Below are 26,865 nucleotides of genomic sequence, written 5' to 3'. Positions count from 1 at the left end.
AATCATCTTTATCCAGTTGTATTAACATTCACTGAATATTTCCATCTTTCTTTTAACAAACTAACAATTGATTGTAAAAAGTAAGCTTAATTAACTAAACCACTGCACGATATATAAAAGAAACAGCCAAATCGTCTCGTATGGGAATTTTGAGTCTGACTCAGTCAGTCAGTCATCATGGCTATTTCGTCCAGTCCGTGATTTTTCTAAGGGCGCCGTAGGAGGGCATTGGGTTTTTGTTTGTCTTTAGGGGGTGGGGGTCGGGGGGTTGGCTTTGCTTCTTTTTTTTTTCTTTTTTTTACTGGGAGGAAGGGTGGGAAAAGAAAATTATAAAATTATTTAAGCGTTAAATTGAACATTTTTAATTTTTAATGATTTGTTTTATAAATTAAGAAATTTATTCATATGTGATTTCTTAAGTTTAAGAATATATCAACGATGATACATTTTGTTATATAAAAAAAACAAGGAATCTGATATTGTATTTTAAAGAAAGTGTGTTTAGTGAACCGTAAACTGCATTTTTGCATGTATTGTTTGCGGTACAAAACTAGGTAAACGTAAGATCGGTTTTTTTTCTGTTTTGTGTAGGTTGCCTTGATATCAAGCCCGAATCAGATCCCATATTTGGGGACCACGAACGACCCAAAGAAGGGGCGGTGTACAAGCTTCATACACCACGGGTGCCGAGAATCAAAGAATGTTTTCCGCACGTGTAGTGAATGCCAGACCACGTGTGCACGTTACGTTTGTCTCAATCAAGGCAAATGGTGCGGACCCAAGTGCACGATCCATACAAACTTCAATATTCCTGGGAAAGAGAAAGTGGGTTGTGTCGCCTATTTTGGTACAGCAGCTGCAGTGGAAATTACATGTACAACCGGTTTGCGTCCATAGAATATTGCCAACGAGTGTGTGACGTCAATTATCGCCCTGTCTGAAAAGCCCCTCTTCTTTTTTCTTTCATTTTTTCTCTTCTTTTTGTTTTCATTGAAAATTTTCTATTTTTTTTTTACTCTTTTTTTTGCATTTTTTTTTAAATTTTACATTTCTGATCTCGAATGGCCTGTGCCTCGCGAGATTGTCCTTAGGTCACTATTTTCACCTTTACGGCCAATCACGCAGTTGTGTTTGACCTGTCGTGACAAATATATGTGCAGTAGATAAATGCATCGCGTAGGAAATGAATGTATGCGTAAGTTGCATAATTTAGTATTTATTTATTTATTTATGCATGATATGCATGAATATTTCTCATAGTGCATGTGACAATATTAATTATGAATCCGTGGCCACTCATCGTCAAAATATTTGACCTGATATAATAAACTCTATGAAAATCCATTTTTTATTTACTGTGGAATCATTAAATTTCGTGGGGGCCAATTTTCGTGCATTGCTTAAATTTTACAGGATCGTGGGGACGTAATTTCGTGTATTCTTTTAAACCTACGGAGGAAATATTACTTTATTGCCCTAATTTATTAATTCGTGGAGGATGTTAATTCGTGGATGAGAGGTACCCACGAATTCCACGAAAATTGAGCCTCCACGAAATCTAATGATTCCACAGTATTGTGTACCATTTTCATCGTCAAAAATGCCAGGAAACAAATTTACCTTAACGCGGCATGATAAAAATAGAAAATGCATTTTTTATGTCTCGTGTTATCGTTAGTCTAACTATAATTATTACTGTAAATTGCAAACTCTCGAATACACAATATCTTTACACTTAACATTGGTTTATGCATAAAAGGTTTTTTTTAACAATAAAAACGTCAGAATCTGTTGTGTTTCAATTTTTTTTTATTTTATCTTCTGAGGTAAGACGTACTGAATTCCAAGAGCTAAATAGTAAATTATTTTACAAATATACAATTCCATAATTCTCTCGAAAAAGATACTGTTAAAGAAATTTGTAGAAGCAACAACAAAAAAATTCATAAATATATTTCAGAAATCCTGATTAATCACACCAATGAGACGTCTGATTCGCCTATTTATATATTAAGAAACCTCAATCGGTTGGTAAATTAAATGATTAATTAATCGACTTCCTGGTAAACGGTTGATAAACTTAATTGTGTCCTTATTAATGGCAGATAAATCTTGTACACGAAGACACGAAAAATAAAGCGTTGACAGTTTACAGGAAACGAAACCAAACTTGAAATCTGAGAGCAAACCATGATGTACGACCGATGATTATTTTTTTATATTATATATTTTGACCATGGTTGTTCATGATTATCCCCCTTACATGCACACAATAATTATTTTACAAGTCTGACTAACAAAGAGATACCCGGTATTAAAAAAACACAAACAAGTATATTATTACAAAATTTGTTGCCAAAAAGTGACTTTATTTACAATAAAACTAGTTTGTTTCAAGGAGGCAGTTTTTAACACGGATGAGGATTCCCATTTTCAAAAGCATGAGAAATTTGCAACATTTTTCTGTGTAACCATCTTAATTTTCATTTCGGAATGTTATCACCATGTGAAATGTTCCCCTTGGACGTGACACCTTTTCCCCTGTCATTGGCGTTGAGTGACTTTGATCCGGACACCCTTAATTGATTCAAAGTTTATCTTAATAATCCGTTAATTGAAGTAACTCTATATTTACTTTTCTATTATTTTCTATTGTTAAAAATGTCAAGTTATCTATTTGCAATTGTTGGCCGTATCAAATTATTCGGCAGTTGGAGAGCGACGGTCAAGGCGCTCGTACCACCGACTCCCGACCTCACGGAATAGTGTAATAAGTTTGTGGAGTTTTAATACATTTTGTAAAACGAATACCGATCGACTTGTACATTTTTTCGTGGGTCACAATGTTATTAAAGTTAAAATGAAGTGTCGGTATGAATGAATGAGGTGTTAGGTTCATAAATGTAGGTATGAATGTGTTCATGTATATGTTAAACAACAAATTAACATAATTTATACATGACAAAAGTCAAGATTTTTATTTATCCCTTGTCTTGTGTACAAAAAAAATCAATAATATATCACTATGCAAACTGGTAATACTATATTCTATAGATTTTTTTATAACACTACTACTTGCCTTTGTATTTTGGAGAGGGTTTACATAAGCTTTGCCTGTTGCCCAATCCATTTGATTACTCAATAAAATATGCTTAAATTGAAAAGAAGTTTCCAGAGGTAATTCTACATTCCATTATGTATAGCATAACGTTGCATGTAAAAAAAACCAGATTTACATTGAATATGTCACTTTAATTTTTCCATTTTATCACCTTTAGTGAAAACAGCATAGAAACTGCAACACATTCTTTAACACGCTTTGAAAGCATTTTTGAAGTGCGTAAAATTTGAAACAAAACTTTCAAAGTTCGTTGATTTGGTCCCACATTTAACTCTTTGTGCTTCTATAAAATGGGCACTATTCCTTCGAACTGCGTTACCACACTTACATTATAAGCATTGAATACACACACATAATTAAACTTAAAGGACATTAGTCCAATAAAAAAAACCGTAACATCAAAATTTCATTCTAATAAGCACATCTATACATTTTTATTTATCAACTACAAAGTTTCTTGAGAATTCTATTCAGTTGTTTTATAGGAGTTGCGTTGAAAACTATCTCATTTCATTTGTAAATTCAATAAACGCATAACTTGTGAACGTTCATCTTATGAAAATTTCCCTGAAAATAATGGAATTTCCTTTCAATATTAACTAAACAATTTTATAAAAAGTCTATTCAGCAAAATATTAGCAAAACTTGTAATTGGTAATAAAAAAAATTATTGGAAAAATCAAGAAATCACAATATATGCTGTAAATATGCACATCTAACATGGCGTCTTGTCAACAAAGTTTCGTGAAATTTTATTTGGTAATTTTAGAAGCGTTGCACCAAACAAACTGTTTATATATGGTATACATTTGAAAGGGCCAATATACCTTAATAATTAAAGGAATTTAATATCTAAAATATCTTAAGTTTTGTTACAGCGTTTAAAAAACAGGACCGCCGGAATTGCATTTTGGTAGGCCTCCGGGAATACAGTACGTCTATCTTTTGTTTTTAATGCGCTGCAACTCAGGGTGCCTCATCTATATAAACCTCTCGTGTACTCTATACTAATATTTGTATACGTTTTACAAGTGAAGAATATGACAATTTTTGCATTTCATGAGATTGTTTTAGCCTGTGAAATTAAGACAACTAAAATATGTGAACAAATCATTTATTTTCATATAGAAATAGCCAGACTGAAATCTACACGCCCCGTTTATCGATATATATACTATATCTATACTAATATTTATATACAGACGTTTTACAAATGAAGAATATGAAATTGTTGCATTTCATCAGATCGCTAACGCGGGTTACATGTATGTATTTTTTCTGCAATGTCGCTACCTCCATATACCGAATGCATCACCAAAGAAATCATTTTATTGTTTAAATATACATAAAACGTAATCAACAGCAAACTATATAAGTATACATTCAACTGGCTGGAATGAAATAAAATGTCTATATACATGATCATCATTAAAATGTCGGTATACATGTACTAATATTTCTTAACCTCCTCCGTTCCCACACAACGAATACAGCTCCAGACAGATTACCTGGCATTGTACTGATTTCTGACGTTACAAAAATTTTGATAATTTCATTAGTGAATCAAGATTAATGATTATACTATAAAAATCCAAAATCAAGTAATATTATTGAATTGTTTTGCTTTATTCAATCTTGTATATTGCAACATCTAATGATATATTATATTAATTCTATCATTAACAAGATGTAATTATAGTCGGGGCGATTATAAAGTCTCCCAAACGAACGGCCATCATTGGAGTAGGGATGACTCACATGGGTCAAACTTTACAGACAAAAAGATTAAGAACTTGATTATTTTTATTTCTGAAGTTTCATGATGATTCCCAGGGGTCCTTTACTATACATCAGGTAAACCAACTTGACCCAAAGAACAAGAATATATATGGTTAAGGGGTGGGAATCTTAACCGTTTTCAAGATATTTGGGCACTTCCTCTTTGGGGGGTCAAGACCACCCCAAGGACCCATGACCTACATTGTACATACCATTTGATGCCCCTTGACACCAGGAACAAGAATATATATGGTTAAGGGGTGGTGATCTTATCTGTTTTCAAGTTATTTGTGCACTTCCTGTTTGAAGGGGGTCAGGAACACCCCCGGGCCAATGACCTACATACCATGTGATTCCCCTTAACACATGGAACAAGAATATATATGGTTTAGGGGTGAGCATCTTGACCATTTTCAAGATATTTGGGCACTTCCTCTTTGAGGGGGGTCAAGACCACCCATAGGGCCCATGACCTACATTGTACATACCATTTGATGCCACTTGACACAAGGAACAAGAATATATATGGTTTAGGGGTAGGGATCTTAACCGATTTCAAGTTATTAGTGCATTTCCTGTTTGAGGGGGGTCAGGACCACCCTGGGGTTCATGTCCTACATACCATTTGATGCCCCTTAACACATCAAATCAAATCAAACCAGCGTGCACATCTAGATATGCAGGCCTATTGTATCCTAGAGTTTTGTACAATTCTGTTCAGCCATTTCTGAGAAACAAGTTCAGGGCGGGAAAGAAGAAGAAGAAGAAACCGCGGGAGACTTAAGAGGTGTAACAGTTGTGGTATTAGCTCTTTTTTTTTCTTTTTTTTTTTTTTTTGCTTTTCGCCATACAGTCTATACATGTATATAGTATGAGTCGAGTTTTATACTGTATTGTATATGAGTGGATACTAGACTTATGCAGTATGGTTGTACAAATAGTAAATTAAAGTCAAAGTCATAAATGTCAAATACCCATTTCTACTGTTATTGTAACAGAATGATAAATAACACAGACGTGCCTTCATTCATCTAAGTATTTGATTCTTTTAGCGATTCCGGTCTTACACTCTCCCACCATCATCTCACCGTGACCAAGGATACACACGCCGCGTGGATCTTTTATTCCTCCTTCAGGAATGATGTATCTCAGGAATTGTCCGTCTCTGTCCAGCATGGAAATATTTCTACCAACACCACCTGTAACGATGACGTGACCGACAGAATCAGTGGCGACTGAACAGGCAAAAAATTCAATGTCCTTCCCCGAGTACGAGTACCGAAATATACCCAATCTATCGACAGCAATGGCTGCTTTTTTCTGCCAGTCAGTTACAATGATGTCACCGTTGACATTCTCAGTGATGCAAGTCGCGTCTTTGTACAGAGGTTGACCCTGCGAGTCGTACTGGATTTCCTGGAGCACGGTACGGGTACTGCTGTATCGGACGACTTTGCACTGATCGTCTTTACGGAGACAAACCAGTAGACCACCGGACGCGGCGCTTGTGACGCCGTATGGCATCCAGTCCCCGGTTTTGAACATCGTCACCACAGTGTCGGTGTCAGATATCATTCTCACGGCTTTATCTGATTGATCACTGTATACTACTTGTTTGTTGTACATACATAAGTACATGCCATGGTAAGTAATGCTGACGGTGTGGTGGAGGTGTCCCTGGAGATCAAACAACTTCAGTTTTCTGCTTGCTCCTCCCATCCACACCTTGTTATCGTCAGTAACGGCCATGCCATACAGACGAGTTTGATAGTTTTCACTAGCAGGGAACTTAGTTTCTATAACAGAAGTAACTGTTGGTACCTCTAATATTCTTCTACCCGCTAACTCCCTTTCTTTGAATTCATATTCCGAGAGCGAAGTTTTTTTCTCTTGCATTTTTTCAACGTATCCGAAATAAGTTTGTAAATAATTTGGATCTATTTTGCATTCATGAAATGACGGAAATGAATACTGTGAGAACTCATTTAAATTCTGATGATTCTGAATCACTGGCACAAAAGTCTGCATTTCTTTAACATTTTTTGATTTCTTTAATTTTACTGTTTTCCCGTTCATTTCATCCACTTTTCCAACCATTTCTTCAAATTCTTTCTTTCGTTTTTGTAGTACAGCTTCGTGTTCCTTTTGCGTGTCATCCAGTTCCTGGTGAAGTTTCTTCACGGTCTCCTCGATCTGTTTGTGCCACTCTTCTCCCCGCGCCGTAACTTCATCTTTCCGCTGTTTGTAATATAAGGATATTGAGGACAACATCTTCGTCGTGTGATCAAGAATTTTTTCTAATTCATGTTTGGATGACTGAAGTCGATCATTTTCCTCCGCGATAACCTTTAAAAGTTCTTCAATTTTATCGGACAGCTCAGACATTTCGTGTGATTTGTGTTTGATAGATACACAGAGGATGCATATCGGAGCATCACACGTTTTACAGTATGCGAAACAATCGTTTTGGGGGTGGGAATCACAGTGACATGTGTCGTCATCATCCTTGCTGGTGTAATCTACAATGTCATGGCCGTTCTTAGATTTCACGCGTAGATGTATGGGGACACAGGGATCACAGAGATTGACCCCGCATCGTCTGCAGAAAAATGATACTGGTTGCTGACATAGATCACATCCAACAAAATCCTGGGCTTCATTTCTAGATTCCATCATCTGCACACCCTGTGAAAATAGTAATCAGAAATATTTTATTTAATATCCGATACATTTTTTTAGGTCATATAATTTCTTTCCTGAAATGCTCATTAAATACATGCCTGAAAAGATTTTATACGAAACACTATTATCAGCTATCCATTAGAATTTCAAAAAACTATTATTTTAATTTTTAACAAATCTTTTACTCATAAGTTCCTTTTATGTAACACGCATGCTTTAACCTATTTAATATTAATATTTTGAAAAATGAAGAACTTTATAATAGAAAACCTCTAGCATATCCCTTTCTTCACTTCGAGATTTACGTCAATATTATTTAGCTGCCGCTAGGCATACAATGTCATGTATCGATATCGTAGGATCCAGGGTGTGTCAGGAGTTTGCTGGCAATCGGTTATTCTTAAAGCTATTATTTATACTTTCATTATTTAAAAATTAACCTGTTCTCCAATGCCGTGTTAATATAAATATGATACTTTAGAGTGTCTAGTCTACATTAGATGAAAAAAAGGTATTAGTTTGTAACTGCAGAGACATGCAAATCATGTAGCAGGCACGTAGCATCATTTTTGAAAGTGGGGGAGGGGGGGGGGTAGGCAGACTCATACAAAGATGGGAGAATATGATGGCGCAAATGCCCATTCGGTTATGTAGTGAAATACAATTTTGAATTTATTTTTTCCCAATTAAATCTATTCAAATATATTATAATACAAGTTTGCAAAAACACAATTTCTAACTATACTCGGTTTTTAATAAATTTAACAAAAGATAAAAAAAAAAATTTTGACAGAAAATTGTTCGGTATCGAACCCATAACATACATGTAAAAACTCTACATATATAAGGTTAGCTTATGTCAGGTTCTCTAACCACTGAGCCATTTCAGACACAACAAAGTAAGCTGTTTAAATATTATGTGTTACTTTGACCACGAACTTACGGATTTGTATTATTTTTTCAAACGTTCAATTGTTGGGATACAAAATTATATTTTTAATGTATAGTGGGTCATCTATCCACGTTTTTGTTGATTGAAATCGTTTTGTTTTCCACTATACCTTATTTGGACTATGAGAAAAATATGAAGCTCAGACCCACTCTATATGAGAAAATGCCTTGAAGTTCTAAAAAATGGCAGTATTTGATGGTTTTGATACGTATACGCCTGTTTGAGTCAACATATTCCAAGTATTGGGCATGTTTATTGGTTAAAAATCAATGATATGTTACATTTATATTGTTTTAAATGATTTTTTAAAAACATATATCAGATTTATTGATATTTTGATTTTTCAGTAGCTTGTCCCACCGTGTATTGGCATTTTACACGCCTTATCCACCCATCTTCTTCTTTTTTAAAAGGGCTCATTCCCAAATCTTGAAAATCCCTATCCTTAAAAGGGAAGGCGGTAGTTTTTCAAACTTCAATGTTACTTTCCTTAATTTCACTTTTAACCTCTTTGTAGATTGGCACTATACTAACATTATACATGTACGTGTTAAAAACTAAATAGCATTTAAGGTGGCTCGACATAACGATATATCATTTGACTGATCAATAAAAAATGTTCAATAAAAAGAAATATCTTTTTTTCAACAAAATTTGAATTCCCAAATAAGAGACTGATTTGATCTATCATTCATTTAATATGATTTTGGGGGTATTTTAAATTCTTTTTGCTGCATACAAGATATTTTAAAGCTTAAAATTTAGTCTCAATTAATCTATTTAGAGTCATGAAGGGTCGTATACTTTTTTTTAAAACAATTCCTAGATGATAAACCGCGCAACGCGGGAATTAACACTTAAAAAATCAATGACAATGCTGTAATGTTCAATCATTTTTTTTTCGTATATATCGTGTCCGAATTGTTTCTTAATTGTTTCTTAACGTATTCTTTATAGTTGAAATAAAAAACTGCAAAGCTGGATATTTAGAAAAGGTGTGAACCTTAATTCTTTTTTGTTGCAGCTGAGTGGAAAATGATTACAATGATTTTTTAACCAGTGAGTGGGTATTTAAAGGAGAATGAAAGTCAAAAACATAATTTATTTATTTTAATAAAGTGGTGTATATTATCACATGTGGTCATGCTGTTTTGAAAATAAAATACGTAATTAAGCTTTAATGAACGTTTTTTTGTTTTGTTTTTTTTAGACTTTTCCATAATTTATTTCAATTTTCAACAGAAATACAATATCAAATATAGCTTAAACATTAGTATTACACAAGATATAATGTATATATACAATCTTTTCCACAAAGACAAGAGACAAGGGATTCACACACATAGTCCAATCCGTAGTCCTTTGAACCCCTTGTCTTCCAACTGGAGGACTGCAACCCCCAGAATGTGGAATAAAAATTGATGAATGCATAAAGTTACATAATATAATTACTTAAAGTAAATTACATATCATCAGAACATGAAATACTTCCAGCTTTTTTAAGAACACAAATTTCCACAATTAAGTTATTTTTCACAAGATATTTTAAATTTGCTTTTGACATTCTTTCTTGATTTATTCTACAAGACATTTTGTATTTATAAATTAAAAAGCAGATAAATGACAAAATATTATTCAACCTTCTAGTTTTGACATTATTTTCATAATGGAACCCCAATCTTCCATGATATTCCAAAATTAAAGAAATTTCCCACCTCTTGCCATATATTTTTTACTAATTTACAACTAAATAAAAGATGTTCACAGTCTTCGACTGTTTGACAACATTCACATTCGGCTGATACATCTTTGTTCCATTTACTAACACTTAAATTATCGTTAAGTACACTGTTTAATAACTTATAATTGAATTCAGCAACTTTCTTATCATACATGCATTTTATTTTTTGATTATATATATTTTTCCAAATAATTCCAGCCGACATAACAAACAATTTCTTCCATCTGTTTTCATATACAGATCTCTTAAATTTCATATTCACAAAAATAGAATAATAAAAGTTACTCTTTAAACATTCTATATTTCTTCTAAGGCCATCTTTAAAGATAAACCTAGTATTTTGTTGTATATTAATGTATTTTGCATAAGAACAATCAAATATTTCTATGTAATTCTTAAAACACGTTCTAAGCATAATATACTCACAAAAAATATTATTTTTCTTTTTCATGATGCTAGAAAAATAATTTATGTCAAACAAATTCCCATCTGCATCAAAAATATCTTTCACATATAAAATCCCACTTTTGATCCAATTTTCAAAGCACAATGGTTTTGATTTGCAAGTAAAAAGATTATTATTCCAGATAAATTCTGTTAAGAATTCATCTCTCTTCAGATGATTTACTTGTCTCAATTTTTTACATTTGTTTAGAGCAATAAAAACTTCAACATAAAAGTGTGGAAGTTTTGTCATTATAAAAAAGTCTGATTTACTATGTTTACAATCACTTGTTTTTAACACATCATATATTGAGAGATTTGTTTTATCAAGAATATCAGACAAGGTTCTGAATGTAATGCTTCTGTCGTCTAAAATACGTGAAATCCAAGATGCCTGAGCAGCTAGAAATTTACTCTCTATATCTACAATCCCAATACCCCCTTCTTCAATTTCGCCAATAAGGGTGTTTCTTTTAATTCTATCTTTTTTCTTCCACAAAAAATTGAAAATGAGTTTTGTCACATCTTTAAAAAATCCAATATGTGGGTTAGATAAAATAAAGGCATTATATACAAGTTTTGATATTGCTAATGTGTTAACAACTGTGCATTTACCAAATATTGTTAAATTTCTTTTCCAAACGCTTAGAATTCGTTCTAACTTTTCTAATTTGCTGGTCCAATTTTTTACATAGCATTCTTTATAGTAATAACCAAGATATATTCCCAAAGACTTAACACAATTTTTATTAATTTTAACTCCATGTATTGAATTATCATTCGAATATATTTCAATAAAAGACCCTGTTAAAAGACATTCCGTTTTTCCTAAGTTTAATTTCGGTCCAGCCATTTTACTGAAATCATTAATTATTTCTATTGCATTTTTAAGAGAATTTGTATCTTTCAACATATTTGTGCAGTCGTCAGCGTGTTGAACTATTTTAATTATCTTACCACTATTTTCATTAAATGTCAGACCATTTATATCTTCACATTTTCTAATCTGAACAGCTAATATTTCAATAACAATTACAAACAAAAGTGCTGACACAGGGCATCCCTGCCGAATGCCTCTTTGCATTTTACAAGATTTTGACAGCCATCCATTATTCTTTATCTTAAAAATAGGTTCATTGTATAGTGCTTTTATCATTTTAATAAACTGTTCTCCAAAGCAAAATTTTTCTAATGTTTTAAACATAAAATTGTATTCAACGGAATCGAACGCCTTTTCAAAATCTAGAAAAAGTAAGATACCATCTAGTTCGTTCTTCATATAATAATCAAATATATATAGTATCAAGCGCGCATTTACGCCTATATATCTACCTTTAATGTATGCACTTTGTTCTTGTCCAATTAATCTGTTACACACTTTTTGAAGACGCTTAGCTAACACATGAGCAAATATTTTATAATTAACGTTAGTTAGACTAATTGGTCTGTAATTTGATATATTTTCCTTTTCCCTTTTTTTATAAATTAAAGACATAATTGCGCTTCTTTGAGAAAAAGGCAGCATACCTTCCTCAATGCTTTTTAAGAATGATGCGAAAAAAAGTTCTTTTATATCGTTCCAAAATAGTTTATAAAATTCCGCGGGTAGACCGTCTTGACCAGGCGATTTATTATTTTTCATAAGTTTTATAACTTCTTTACATTCCCCCAGTTCGGGGAGCTGATCGCATAATTCTCTCTCCGCTTTTGTTATTTTTTCACAATCTATATCATTTAGATAGGTTTTTACTTCTTCTTCAGATGCGTTTTTACTACTATATTTAGTGTACTATAAAAATTGTAAATACATTTCATTACATTTTCATTATCACTATAAGTCATATCGTTTTTATCTTTAACCCTATTAATAGTATTATCATATTGTTGTTTTCTTTCAAGACCTAAAAATAGAAGGTGCTTTTTTCGCCCTTTTCAATCCATATAGCCCTTGATCTAATGTATGCACCTTTGCATTTTTCGTTATAGTAATCATCTAGTTCTTTTTCGAGCTTTCGTTTGTTTAACATATCTATCTCAGAATGATGTGCTAGTTCTATAGATTTAAGCTGGGCTTCTATGAATTTAATTCGCTTTTTACTCTTCATTGCCTTTTGTTTTGAGTATTGTGAACAATAAGTTCTAATGGTCATTTTGATATGTTCCCATTTTTGTATAGGATCAAGGTTGTTCTGTTCATTTTCGTCTTTTATACGTTTTCTTAATTCGTCACAGAATGTTTTATCCAAAAGAAGAGATGTATTAAATTTCCAATACCCATTACCTCTCAAATTTTCAGTTGTATTTATATCAAATCTTATTCTAATATGATCACTAAAACGTGTTTCTTCAACATTTGGCGCTCTGCGTAGAAAAATACTATCTAAAGGAAATAACATATTTTTTGTCATAAAAACAAAGTCGATCCTGCTCTGAGGAATATTATCGCTATTACACCATGTAGATTCTGTTGATATTATCTTTTTCGTCTTTATCCCAACAATCAATTAAGTTGAAATGTTTTAGGGCATTTCTTAGGACACGTATACTTTTGTCATTATTTAGAGAATCTAATTGACAATTAAAGTCACCACACATAATTAGACCATCAGTGTTTAAAGGTTTTTGATTTATCCAAGTTAAGAGCTTCTTAAAAAATTCTATTCTTTGTTTTTCTTGATTTGGTGCATATATATTAACAATTGTGAAAATCTTATCGTTATAGCGTACATTTATCAATATTCGTCTACCATCTCTTGATTGATGGTGGTTTAAAATTTCAATATTTACGTTTTCCTTAAATAGGACAGAAACTCCCCGGCTATAAACAGAATTAGAAAAACAAATAAACACGATCTCGTTGCGAGCAACGAGGAGGTCTTCCGTTCGATTTTTAGAATGAAATATGACATCATCGACTTTGATTTTCGACAACAAAACATGTTATGGAAAAAGGAGTGAAGTACTAATGTTTTATTGTATCGCTTTTTATAAGTTCTCTTGCTTTTTTAAATACTTGCATTTCTTTCAATTAAGATAGAAAAGATCAAACTTGTTTACCTCTGGTCCCTCAAAAACCCTAATTGGGTAACGCAAGAGAAAATCATTATATTGTTAGGATATATAAACGTATTATACCTAATCTAGCTTTAATAACCTTTCACAAAATGGCTCTCATTAAAGGGCTATAGATAAAAAAATTAGAGCTCTTTGATCCCCTAATTTAAGGGGCAATCCCTTTTTCTTGATATTAAATGAAAGGTCATTTAATTCTAATCAAATTTTGTTCAACAAGTGTTTAGAAATTTGTAACCGTTCTGGAGATATATGAGAAAGACGGTTTTAGGGGCCGATCCCATAACTCCTTATAGGGGCCGTTTAACGAAATTGTGAAGGTTGCATTTTGTTGAGAACATCATTTTGAACAACTTTTCTTCTGTATTGCATTACAAACTATATTTCCTTTCTGAGATATGGATGATCAAAATTTTGGACTTTTGGCCCCTATAAACCCTTAATTACGTAACACATCATAAAATCATTACATTGCTTGAATACATAACTATAAGATAAACACATTTGCTTCTATAACATTTCACAAAATATCTCTCAGTAAAGGGCTACAGATTAAAGACTTTAGAGCCCTTTGGTCCCCTTATTTTAGGGGCCAGCCCCTTTTTTCTTGATATCAAATAAAAGGTCATTTAATTCTACACAAATTTTGTTCAACAAGTGTTTAGAAATTTGTTACCGTTCTAGAGATATATGAGAAAGAAGGTTTTAGGGGCCGGTCCCTGATCTCCTTTCAGGGGCCGTTTAACGAAATTTTGACGGTTGCATTTTGTTGAGAACATAATTTTGAACAACTTTTCTTCTGTATTGCATTACAAACTATATTTCCTTTTTGAGATATGGGTGATCAAAATTTTGGACTTTTGGCCCCCATCAACCCTAAATTACGTAACACATGATAAAATCATTACATTGCTTGAATACATAATTATAAGATAAACACATTTGCTTCTATAACATTTCACAAAATATCTCTCAGTAAAGGGCTACAGATTAAAGACTTTAGAGCTCTTTGGTCCCCTTATTTTAGGGGCCAGCCCCTTTTTTCTTGATATCAAATAAAAGGTCATTTAATTCTACACAAATTTTGTTCAACAAGTGTTTAGAAATTTGTTACCGTTCTAGAGATATATGAGAAAGAAGGTTTTAGGGGCCGGTCCCTGATCTCCTTTCAGGGGCCGTTTAACGAAATTTTGACGGTTGCATTTTGTTGAGAACATAATTTTGAACAACTTTTCTTCTGTATTGCATTACAAACTATATTTCCTTTTTGAGATATGGGTGATCAAAATTTTGGAATTTTGGCCCCCATCAACCCTAAATTACGTAACACATGATAAAATCATTACATTGCTTGAATACATAATTATAAGATAAACACATTTGCTTCTATAACATTTCACAAAATATCTCTCAGTAAAGGGCTACAGATTAAAGACTTTAGAGCTCTTTGGTCCCCTTATTTTAGGGGCCAGCCCCTTTTTTTCTTGATATCAAATAAAAGGTCATTTAATTCTACACAAATTTTGTTCAACAAGTGTTTAGAAATTTGTTACTGTTCTAGAGATATATGAGAAAGAAGGTTTTAGGGGCCGGTCCCTTATCTCCTTTCAGGGGCCGTTTAACGAAATTTTGACGGTTGCATTTTGTTAAGAACATCATTTTGAACAACTTTCCTTTTGTACTGCATTACAAAATATTTTTCCTTTCTGAGATATGGGTGATCGAAATTTTGGACTTTTGGCCCCTAAAAACCCTTAATTACGTAACACATCATTAAATCATTACATTGCTTGAATACATAATTGTGAGATAAACATATTTGCTTCTATAATCTATTACGAAATACCCCTCGGTAAAGAACTATAGGAAAAAGACTTTAGAGCCCTCTAGGTCCCTAATATTAGGGGCCAGCCCCTTTTTCTTGATATCAAATGAAAGGTCATTTGAGTATAAAAACATTTTGTTCAAGAAGTGTTCAAAAATTTGTTACCATTCCTGAGATATTTGAGACAGAATGTTTTAGGGGCCGGTCCCTTATCTCCTTATTGGGGCCGCTGAACCAAATGTTTTAGGTTGCATGTTGTTAAGTACATCATTTTGAGCATCTTTTCTTTTATACTGCATTTCAAAATATTTTTCCTTTTTGAGATATAGGTGATCAAAGTTTTGGACTTTTGACCCCTAAAAACCCCTAATTACGTAACATATGAGAAAATCGTTATACTGCTTGGCTTCATAACTGTAAGATAAAAATATTTGCTTCTATAATTTATTACAAAATATCCATCTGTAAAGAGTTATGGGTAAAAGACTTTGGAGCCTTCTAGGTCCCTAATTTGAGGGGCCAGCCCCTTTTTCTTGATATTAGCAAAAAGGTCTTGTAAATATAAACTTTTTTTACATTACATGTTTTAACGAAATATTTTCCAGAAAAGAGATAAAGAGAGAAAAGCACAAAAATTCACGACGCTTTTTTAACGTCAATTTTCGAGCCATAGCGAGCTTTGGCGCCAGTAGTGCTAAACATACAAAACAACAATCATGCAAAACTTCAATCTTTCGTTTACCTACCGTAAAAATTTGAGCTTAATATCTAATAAAGTTTAGGAGAACAACAGAAGACAAAATACCCCTATGAAAAATAGAAAAATCTCAATATCTCAAAAACGGATGTGACGTCATCAATACAAAAAATTTCCAATCAAGTTCAGACCAATATCTATCACATCCTGAAATTTGATTGAAATCGGCCGAGCTGTTTCTGAGAAATCGCGTGCACAAAAAAAGGGGAAAAATAATAAGAAGAAGAATAGGGAAAAAGAAACCGAAGAATAACAAGAAGGTCTTCCGTTGGAAACGGAAGACCTTAACTAGACACGATCTCGTTGCGAGCAACGAGGAGGTCTTCCGTTCGATTTTTAGAATGAAATATGACATCATCGACTTTGAATTTCGACAGCAAACATGTTATGGGAAAGGAGTGAAGTACTTATGTTTTATTGTATTGTTTTTGTATAAGTTAACTTGCTTTTTTAACCTAATCTAGCTTTAATAACCTTTCACAAAATGGCTCTCATTATAGGGCTATAGATAAAAGATTTTAGAGCTCTTTGATCCCCTAATTTAAAGGGCAAGTCCCTTTTTCTTGGATTCAAATGAAAGGACATTTAATTCTGAACACATTTTGTCAGCAAGTGTTTAGAAAATTTTTGGCCGCTAAAAACCCTTAATTACGTAACACATGATAAAATCATTACATTGCTTGAATATATAACTATAAGATAAACACATTTGCTTCTATAACATTTCTCAAAATATTTCTCAGTAAAGGGCTACAGATTAAAGACTTTAGAGCCCTTTGGTCCCCTTTTATTAGGGGCCAGCCCCTTTTTCTTGATATGGAATGAAAGGTCATTAAATTCTAAACAAATTTTGTTCAACACATGTTTAGTAATTCGTTACCGTTTTGGAAATAGATGAGAAAGAAGGTTTTAGGGGCCGGTCCCTTATCTCCTTATAGGGGCCGTTCAACGAAATTTTGACGGTTGCAATTTGTTGAGAACATCATTTTGAACAACTTTTCTTTTATACTGCATTACAAAATATTTTTCCTTTCTGAGATAAGGGTGATCAAATTTTTTGACTTTTGGCCCCTAAAAACCCTTAATTACGTAACACATGATAAAATCATTACATTGCTTAAATACAGAACTATAAGATAAACACATTTGCTTCTATAATATTTCACAAAATATATCTCGGTAAAGGGCTACAGATTAAAGACTTTAGAGCCCTTTGGTCCCCTAATTTGAGGGGCCAGCCCCTTTTTCTTGATATCAAATAAAAGGTCATTTAATTCTACACAAATTTTGTTCAACAAGTGTTTAGAAATTCGTTACCGTTTTGGAGATATATGAGAAAGAAGGTTTAAGGGGCATGTCCCTTATCTCCTTATAGGGGCCGTTTAACGAAATATTGACAGTTGCAGTTTGTTAGGAACATCATGTTGAACAACTTTTCTTCTCTACTGCATTACAAAATATATTTCCTTTCTGAGATATGGGTGATCGAAATTTTGGACTTTTGGCCCCTAAAAACCCTTAATTACGTAACACATCATAAAATCATTACATTGCTTGAATACATAACTGTGAGATAAACATATTTGCTTGTATAATCTATTACAAAATATCCCTCGGTGAAGAGCTATGGGTAAAAGACTTTAGAGCCTTCTAGGTCCCTAATTTTAGGGGCCAGCCCCTTTTTCCTGATATCAGCCGAAAGGTCTTGTAAATATAAGCCTTTTTTACATTACATGTTTTAATAAAATATTTTCCAGAGAGAAAAGCACAAAAATTTACGACACTTTTTTAATGTCAATTTTCGAGCCCCAGCGAGCTTTGGCGCCAAAAGTGCTAAACTTACAAAACAACAACCATGCAAAACTTCAATCTTTCCTTTACCAACCGTAGAAATTTGGGCTTAATATCTCTTATAGTTTAGGAGAACGACAGAAGACAAAATACCCATATAAAAATTAGAAAAATCTCAATATTTAAAAAACGGATGTGACACAAATTTTTTTTAAATCAGGTTCAGACCAATATTTATCATATCTAAAACTTTCATTGAGATCGGCCGAGCCGTTTCTGAGAAATCGCGTGCACAAAAATAGGAAGAAAAAAAATAATAATAACTAGACACGATCTCGTTGCGAGCAACGAGGAGGTCTTCCGTGCGATTTTTTGAAGGTTATATGACCTTGACTTTGATATTTGACCCTTTATCCCCTTATTGGGGCAACAAAAAAATTTTGATGGTTGAATTTTATTAGGAACATCATTCTCAGCATTTTATTCTATATTGATTTTCAAAATAATGTTTTTTAAAATATTTGTTCTGTTTGAGGTATGTTATCAAAGTTTGGTACTTCTGGCCCCTTAAAACCCATTAAAACCCCTTAATACGGAACACATGATAAAATAATTATAATATGTTGTTAAATAAATGTGAGATGAACATATTTGCTTCCTAAAAATATAACAAAACATTTTTCAGTAAAGTGCTATGGAAGAAAGACTTTAGAGCCCTTTTGGTCCCTAAATTGAAGGACCAGCCCCTTTTTCTTGGCATCATACGAAAGTTCTTTTGATATTAAACATATTTTGTTCAACAAGTGTTTAGAAATTCTTTGCCGTTTTTGAGCTATCTGGGATATGACGTTTTAGGGGCCGACCCCTAATCTCCTTATTGGGGCCAGATAACGAAAATTTTATGATTGAATATTGTTTTAAACATCATTTTAAACATCTTTTATTCTATATTGATTTTCAAAATATTTGTCCTTTTTGAGATATATTCGATCGAAGTTTTGGACTTTTGGCCCCTTAAAACCCCTAATTACGTAACGCATAATTAAAAATTTATAATGTATAGTTTTATTAGTAAAAGATGAACATTTTTGCTTCTTACACATATTACAAAATATTTCTCAGTAAAGTGCTATGGGAGAAAGACTTTAGAGCCCTTTTGGCCCCTTATTTAAGAGACCAGCCCCTTTTTCTTGTTATCAAACGGAAGATCCTGTTAATATAAATTTTATTTGCTCTATTTGTTATGGTAAAATATTTTCAGGAAAGGAGATAAAGAACGAAAACCATTAAAAATTACGTCGTTTTTTTAAACTCGATTTTCGGGTCCAGGCGAGCTTCGACGCCTTTGAAGCCAGACAACCACAAATGCCTTTAAACACATCTACAATCTTTTGTCTACAATCCCTGAAAATTTAAATTCAATATCTTTTTTCGTTTAGGAGGAGATAGCAGGACAAAATGACCCTATAAAAATCACTAAAACGTCAATATCTCCCGAACGGAAATGACGTCATTAAAATAAAGAATTATATATAAGGTTTTTATCAATATCTACAAGATCTGAAATTTTCACGAAAATCGGTCAAGTCGTTTTCAAAAAATCGCTTGTACAAAAAAGCGTAAGAAAAAAAAAATAATAAAAAGGTCTTCCGTTGGAAACGGAAGACCTTAACTAGACACGATCTCGTTGCGAGCAACGAGGAGGTCTTCCGTTCAATTTTTGGAATGAAATATGACATCATCGACTTTGATTTTCGATAACAAAACATGTTATGAAAAAAGGAGTGAAGTACTAATGCTTTATTGTATCGCTTTTTATAAGTTCTCTTGCTTTTTTACATGCTTGAATTTCTTTCAATTAAGATAGAAAAGATCAAACTTGTTTACCTCTGGTCCCACAAAAATACTAATTGGGTAACGCAAGAGAAAATCATTATATTGTTAGGATATATAAACGTATTATACCTAATCTAGCTTTAATAACCTTTCACAAAATGGCTTTCATTAAAGGGCTATAGATAAAAGATTTTAGAGCTCTTTGATCCCCTAATTTAAGGGGCAATCCCTTTTTCTTGGATTCAAATGAAAGGACATTTAATTCTGAACACATTTTGTTCAACAAGTGTTTAGAAATTCGTTACCGTTTTGGAAATATATGAGAAAGAAGGTTTCAGGGGCCAATCCCATAACTCCTTATAGGGTCCGTTTAACGAAATTTTGAAGGTTGCATTTTGTTGAGAACATCATTTTGAACAACTTTTCTTCTGTATTGCATTACAAAATATATTTCCTTTCTGAGATATGGGTGATCAAAATTTTGGACTTTTGGCCCCTAAAACCCTTAATTACGTAACACATGATAAAATCATTACATTGCTTGAATACATTACTTTAAGATAAACACATTTGCTTCTATAACATTTCACAAAATATTTCTCAGTAAAGGGCTACAGATTAAAGACTTTAGAGCCCTTCGGTACCCTAATTTTAGGGGCCAGCCCCTTTTTCTTGATATCAAATAAAAGGTCATTTAATTCTACACAAACTTTGTTCAACAAGTGTTTTGAAATTTGTTACCGTTCTAGAGATATATGAGAAAGAAGGTTTTAGGGGCCGGTCCCTTATCACCTTTTAGGGGGCGTTTAACGAAATTTTGACGGTTGCATTTTGTTAAGAACATTAATTTGAACAACTTTTATTCTGTACTGCATTACAAAATATATTTCCATTCTGAGGTATGGGTGATCGAAATTTTGGACTTTTGGCTCCTAAAAACCCTTAATTATGTAACACATCATAAAATCTTTACATTGCTTGAATACATAACTGTGAGATAAACATATTTGTTTCTATAATCTATAACAAAATATCCCTCGGTAAAGAGTTATGGGTAAAATACTTTAGAGCCCTTTAGGTCCCTTATATTAGGGGCCAGCCCCTTTTTCTTGGTATCAAATGAAAGGTCATTTGATTATAAAAACATTTTGTTCAAGAAGTGTTCAAAAATTCGTTGCCATTCTTGAGATATCGGAGACAGAATGTTTTAGGGGCCGGTCCCTTATCTCCTTATTGGGGCCGCTGAACCAAATGTTTTAGGTTGCATGTTGTTAAGTACATCATTTTGAGCATCTTTTCTTTTATACTGCATTTCAAAATATTTTTCCTTTTTGAGATATAGGTGATCAAAGTTTTGGACTTTTGACCCCTAAAAACCCCTAATTACGTAACATATGAGAAATTTGTTATACTGCTTGGCTTTATAACTGTTAGATAAACATATTTGCTTCTATAATCTATTACAAAATATCCCTCGGTTAAGAGTTATGGATAAAAGACTTTAGAGCCTTCTAGGTCCCTAATATTAGGGGCCAGCCCCTTTTTCTTGATATCAGCAGAAAGGTCTTGTAAATGTAAACTTTTTTTACATTACATGTTTTAACAAAATATTTTCCAGAAAAGAGAGAAAGAGAGAAAAGCACAAAAATTCACGACGCTTTTTTAATGTCAATTTTCGAGCCATAGCGAGCTTTGGCGCCAGTAGTGCTAAACATACAAAACAACAATCATGCAAAACTTCAATCTTTCGTTTACCTACCGTAAAAATTTGAGCGCAATATCTCTTATACTTTAGGAGAACAACAGAAGACAAAATTCCCATATAAAAATTAGAAAAATCTCAATATCTCAAAAACGGATGTGACGTCATCAATACAAAAAATTTCCAATCAATTTCTGACCACTATCTATCCCATCCTTAAATTTGATTGAGATCGGCCGAGCCGTTTCTGAGAAATCGCGTGCACAAAAAAAGGGAAAAAAATAATAATAACTAGACACGATCTCGTTGCGAGCAACGAGGAGGTCTTCCGTGCGATTTTTTGAAGGTTATATGACCTTGACTTTGATATTTGACCCTTTATCTCCTTATTGGGGCAACAAAAAAAAATTGATGGTTGAATTTTATTGGGAACATCATTCTCAGCATTTTATTCTATATTGATTTTCAAAATAATGTTTTTTAGAATATTTTTTCTGTTTGAGGTATGTTATCAAAGTTTGGTACTTCTGGCCCCTTAAAACCCATTTAAACCCCTTAATACGGAACACATGATAAAATAATTATAATATGTTGTTAAATAAATGTGAGATGAACATTTTTGCTTCCTAAACATATAACAAAACATTTTTCTGTAAAGTGCTATGAAAGAAAGACTTTTTGGTCCCTAAATTGAAGGGCCGGTCCCTTTTTCTTGGCATCATACGAAAGTTCTTTTGATATTAAACATATTTTGTTCAACAAGTGTTTAGAAATTCTTTGCCGTTTTTTGAGCTATCTGGGATATGACGTTTTAGGGGCCGACCCCTAATCTCCTTATTGGGACCAGATAACGAAAATTTTATGATTGAATATTGTTTAAAACATCATTCTTAACATCTTTTATTCTATATTGCTTTTCAAAATATTTGTCCTTTTTGAGATATATTTGATTGAAATTTTGGACTTTTGGCCCCTTAAAACCCCTAATTACGTAACGCATAATAAAATTTTTTTAATGTATAGTTTAATTAGTAAAAGATGAACATTTTTGCTTCTTAAACATATGACAAAATATTTCTCAGTAAAGTGCTATGGAAGACAGACGTTAGAGCCCTTTTGGCCCCTAAATTGAAGGGCCAGCCCCTTTTTCTTGGCATCATACGAAAGTTCTTTTGAAATTAAACATATTTTGTACAACAAGTGTTTAAAAATTCTTTGCCGTTTTTGAGCTATCTGGGATATGATATTTAAGGGGCCGACCCCTAATCTCCTTATTGGGGCCAGATAACGAAACTTTTATGATTGAATATTGTTTAAAACATCATTCTAAGCATCTTTTATTCTATATTGCTTTTTAAAATATTTGTCCTTTTTGAGATATATTCGATTGAAATTTTGGACTTTTGGCCCCTTAAAACCCCTAATTACGTAACGCATAATAAAATTTTTATAATGTATAGTTTTATAAATGAAAGATGAACATTTTTGCTTCTTAAACATATAACAAAACATTTCTCAGTAAAGTGCTATAGAAGAAAGACTTTAGAGCCCTTTTGGCCCCTAAATTGAAGGGCCAGCCCCTTTTTCTTGGCATCATACGAAAGTTCTTTTGATATTAAACATATTTTGTTCAACAAGTGTTTAGAAATTCTTTGCCGTTTAAGAGCTATCTGGGAAAGGACATTTTAGGGGCCGACCCCTAATCTCCTTATTGGGGCAAGATAACGAAAATTTTATGATTGAATATTGTTTAAAACATCATTCTAAGCATCTTTTATTCTATTTTGCTTTTCAAAATATTTGTCCTTTTTGAGATATATTCGATCGAAGTTTTGGATTTTTGGCCCCTTAAAACCCCTAATTAAGTAACGCATAATTAAAAATTCATAATGTATAGTTTAATTAGTAAAAGATGAACATTTTTGCTTCTTAAACATATTACAAAATATTTCTCAGTAAAGTGCTATGGGAGAAAGACTTTAGAGCCCTTTTGGCCCCTTATTTAAGGGACCAGCCCCTTTTTCTTGTTATCAAACGGAAGATCTTGTAAATATAAATTTTATTTGCTCTATATGTTATGGTAAAATATTTTCAGGAAAGGAGATAAAGAACGAAAACCATTAAAAATTACGTCGTTTTTTTAAACTCGATTTTCGGGTCCAGGCGAGCTTCGACGCCTTTGAAGCCAGACAACCACAAATGCCTTTAAACACATCTATAATCTTTTGTCTACAATCCCTGAAAATTTAAATTCAATTTTTTTTTTCGTTTAGGAGGAGATAGCAGGACAAAATGACCCTCTAAAAATCACTAAAACGTCAATATCTCCCGAACGGAAATGACGTCATTAAAATAAAAAATTATATATAAGGTTTTTATCAATATCTACAAGATCTGAAATTTTCACGAAAATCGGTCAAGTCGTTTTCAAAAAATCGCTTGTACAAAAAAGCGTAAGAAAAAAAAAAAAAATAAAAGGGAAAAAGAAACAAAGCAATAACAATAAGGTCTTCCGTTGGAAACGGAAGACCTTAACTAGACACGATCTCGTTGCGAGCAACGAGGAGGTCTTCCGTCCGATTTTTAAAAGAAAAAATGACATCATCTATTTTGATTTTCGACAACAAAACATAATAAGGAAAAAGGAGTGAAGTACTAATGCTTTATTGCATCGCTTTTTGTAAGTTCTATTACATTGCTTTTTTACATGCTTGAATTTCTTCCAATTAAGATTGAAAAGATTAATTTTGTTTACATCTGGTCCCCAAAAACCCTAATTGGGTAACGCAAGAGAAAATCATTATATTGTAAGGATATAGAAACGTATTCTACCTAATCTAGCATTCATAACCTTTCACAAAATGGCTCTCATTAAAGGGCTATAGATAAAAAAAATTTGAAGCCCTTTGATCCCCTAATTTAAGAGGCCAGCCCCTTTTTCTTGGAATTAAATAAAAGGACATTTAATTCTGAAAACATTTTGTCAACAACAAGTGTTTAAAAATTCGTTAGCGTTCTGGAGATATATGAGAAAGAAGGTTTAAGGGGCCGATCCCTTATGTCCTTACAGGGGCCGTTTGGCGAAATTTTGAAGGTTGCATATGATTAAGAACTACTTTTCCTCTGTACTGCATTTTAAAATATTTTTCCTTTCTGAGATATGGGTCATCAAAATTTGGGACTTTTGGTCCCTAAAAACCTTTAATTACGAAATAATTACATTGCTTGGATGCATAACTGTGAGATAAACATATTTGCTTCTATAACCTTTCACAAAATGTCTCTCAGTTAAGGGCTACAGTTTAAAGCCATTAGGGGCCAGTTCCTTTTTCTACATATAAAATGAAAGGTCATTTAATTCTAAACAAATTTTGTTCAACAAGTGTTTAGAAATTCCTTACCATTTTGGAGATATATGAGAAAGAAGGTTTTAGGGTCCGATCCTTTATCTCCTTATAAGGGCCGTTTAACAAAATTTTTGAAGGTTGCATATTGTTAAGAACATTAATTTGAACAACTTTTCCTCTGTATTGCATTACAAAATATTTTTCCTTTCTGAGATATGGGAGATCGAAATTTTGGACTTTTGGCCCCTAAAAACCCTTAATTACGTAATACATGACAAAATCATTACATTGCTTGGATACATAACTGTGAGATAAACATATTTGCTTCTATAACATTTCACAAATATCTCTCAGAAAAGGAGTACAAATTAAAGACTTAGGAGCCCTTTCGTTCCCTTATTTGAGGGGTCAGCCCCTTTTTCCTGATTTCAAAGAAAAGGTCCTGTAAGTAGAAACTTTTTTTACATAACATGTCTTAACAAAATATTTTTCAGAAAAGAGATAATTAACGAAAACCAGAAAAAATTATGACGTTTGTTTAATCTCAATTTTCGGGTCCAGGCGAGCTTCGACGCTTTTTGAAATGATTTTAAACCTTCATGCACATTTTCAGTCTTCCGTCTACCATCGCTGAAAATTTCAAGTTTATATCTGCTATAGTTTAAGAGGAGTACTGCCGACAAAATACCCCTCTGAAAATCGAAAAAACGACTATATCTCAAAACCGGAAGTGACGTCATCAATAAAAAGAATTGCAATACGGTTCATATCATCATCTATTAGATCTGAAAGTTTTATGAAAATCAATTGAGTAGTTTTCGAGATCTCGCGTGCACAAAATTTGTAAGAAAAAAAAATAATAATAATATAGAAGAATAGGGAAAAAGAAACAAAGCAAAAACAATAAGGTCTTCCGTTGGAAACGGAAGACCTTAATAATAAGAATAGGGAAAAAGAAACAAAGCAATAACAATAAGGTCTTCCGTTGGAAACGGAAGACCTTAATGAAACTTTTCACCATGCCATCTTGCATTATAAAACGCTTCTTGTTCTTTAACAAAATGTGTTTCTTGTAAACATATCACATCACAATAAGCATCTCGTAGCCAGTCAAATAATATTATACGCTTTTTATATGTATTCAACCCTCTAACATTCAATGAATAGAAAGAAATGTTTGTGTTTTCCATCGAACATTATTATAGAGTTCCCTATAATTATATACTAGTAATAAATAGCCACTACTTTCCGTCTTTTTTGTTTGTTTTCTTATTCTTCTTCATTTCGCAGAGAAACTTATCGAGTGTTTGTGGGTCTTCGGGTGTGTGTTGAAGTAGAAAGAAGTGAGTTAAAAAGCATGACCTCGTGAAATCTAAATGTTATATACATGTACACATGAAATTTATCAATTATGAATATTACATGATGAAGCTTTGTTGAATATTTTGAATGTTTTCATTACTGATAGAAAGATTTCGCAGCTACTAAGTCAAATTCAGTTATCCGTTTATTATTTTGACAGGACAGTTGGAGTTATTTATAAAAGGACAGTATCAAATAGCAGCAGAAGAGTCGGCTCAGGATCAAGACCCACTGAACAAGGTCATAGAGGACATTGAGGGAGAGGATGGGCCAATGACTGGTAAGCTTCAGTCACATGACCCATCCCAGAATTCTCCATCTTTTATTTTTAACATTTTATTTATGGACCAGCTCTGAATTTGTGAATAACCCGATAAATGAAATAGTGAATAGTTTTTTTGGTTCATATTTTTTTTTACTATCTAATCTCTAGAAGATGCACCTTTTCTGATTC

General features: G+C 32.7%; 1 protein-coding gene across 1 annotated transcript in view; it reads right to left on the bottom strand.

The window, feature by feature from the left end:
• Positions 1-5,740: 5,740 nt before the first annotated feature.
• LOC128175723 (uncharacterized) overlaps positions 5,741-26,865 on the bottom strand; it is an 85,111-nt gene continuing 63,986 nt past the window's right edge. The window contains exon 2 of the mRNA XM_052841550.1: positions 5,741-7,585. Coding sequence (XP_052697510.1) covers positions 5,924-7,576 — 1,653 coding nt within the window. The 5' untranslated portion in view covers positions 7,577-7,585 and the 3' untranslated portion in view covers positions 5,741-5,923. The remainder of the gene's footprint in view (positions 7,586-26,865) is intronic.

The sequence above is a fragment of the Crassostrea angulata genome, chromosome 3 (assembly GCF_025612915.1).
Source record: "Crassostrea angulata isolate pt1a10 chromosome 3, ASM2561291v2, whole genome shotgun sequence".
In the NCBI taxonomy this organism is placed as follows: domain Eukaryota; kingdom Metazoa; phylum Mollusca; class Bivalvia; order Ostreida; family Ostreidae; genus Magallana; species Magallana angulata.
The sequence above is the reverse complement of the archived record's forward strand: the minus strand, read 5'-3'. Positions and strand labels throughout refer to the sequence as shown.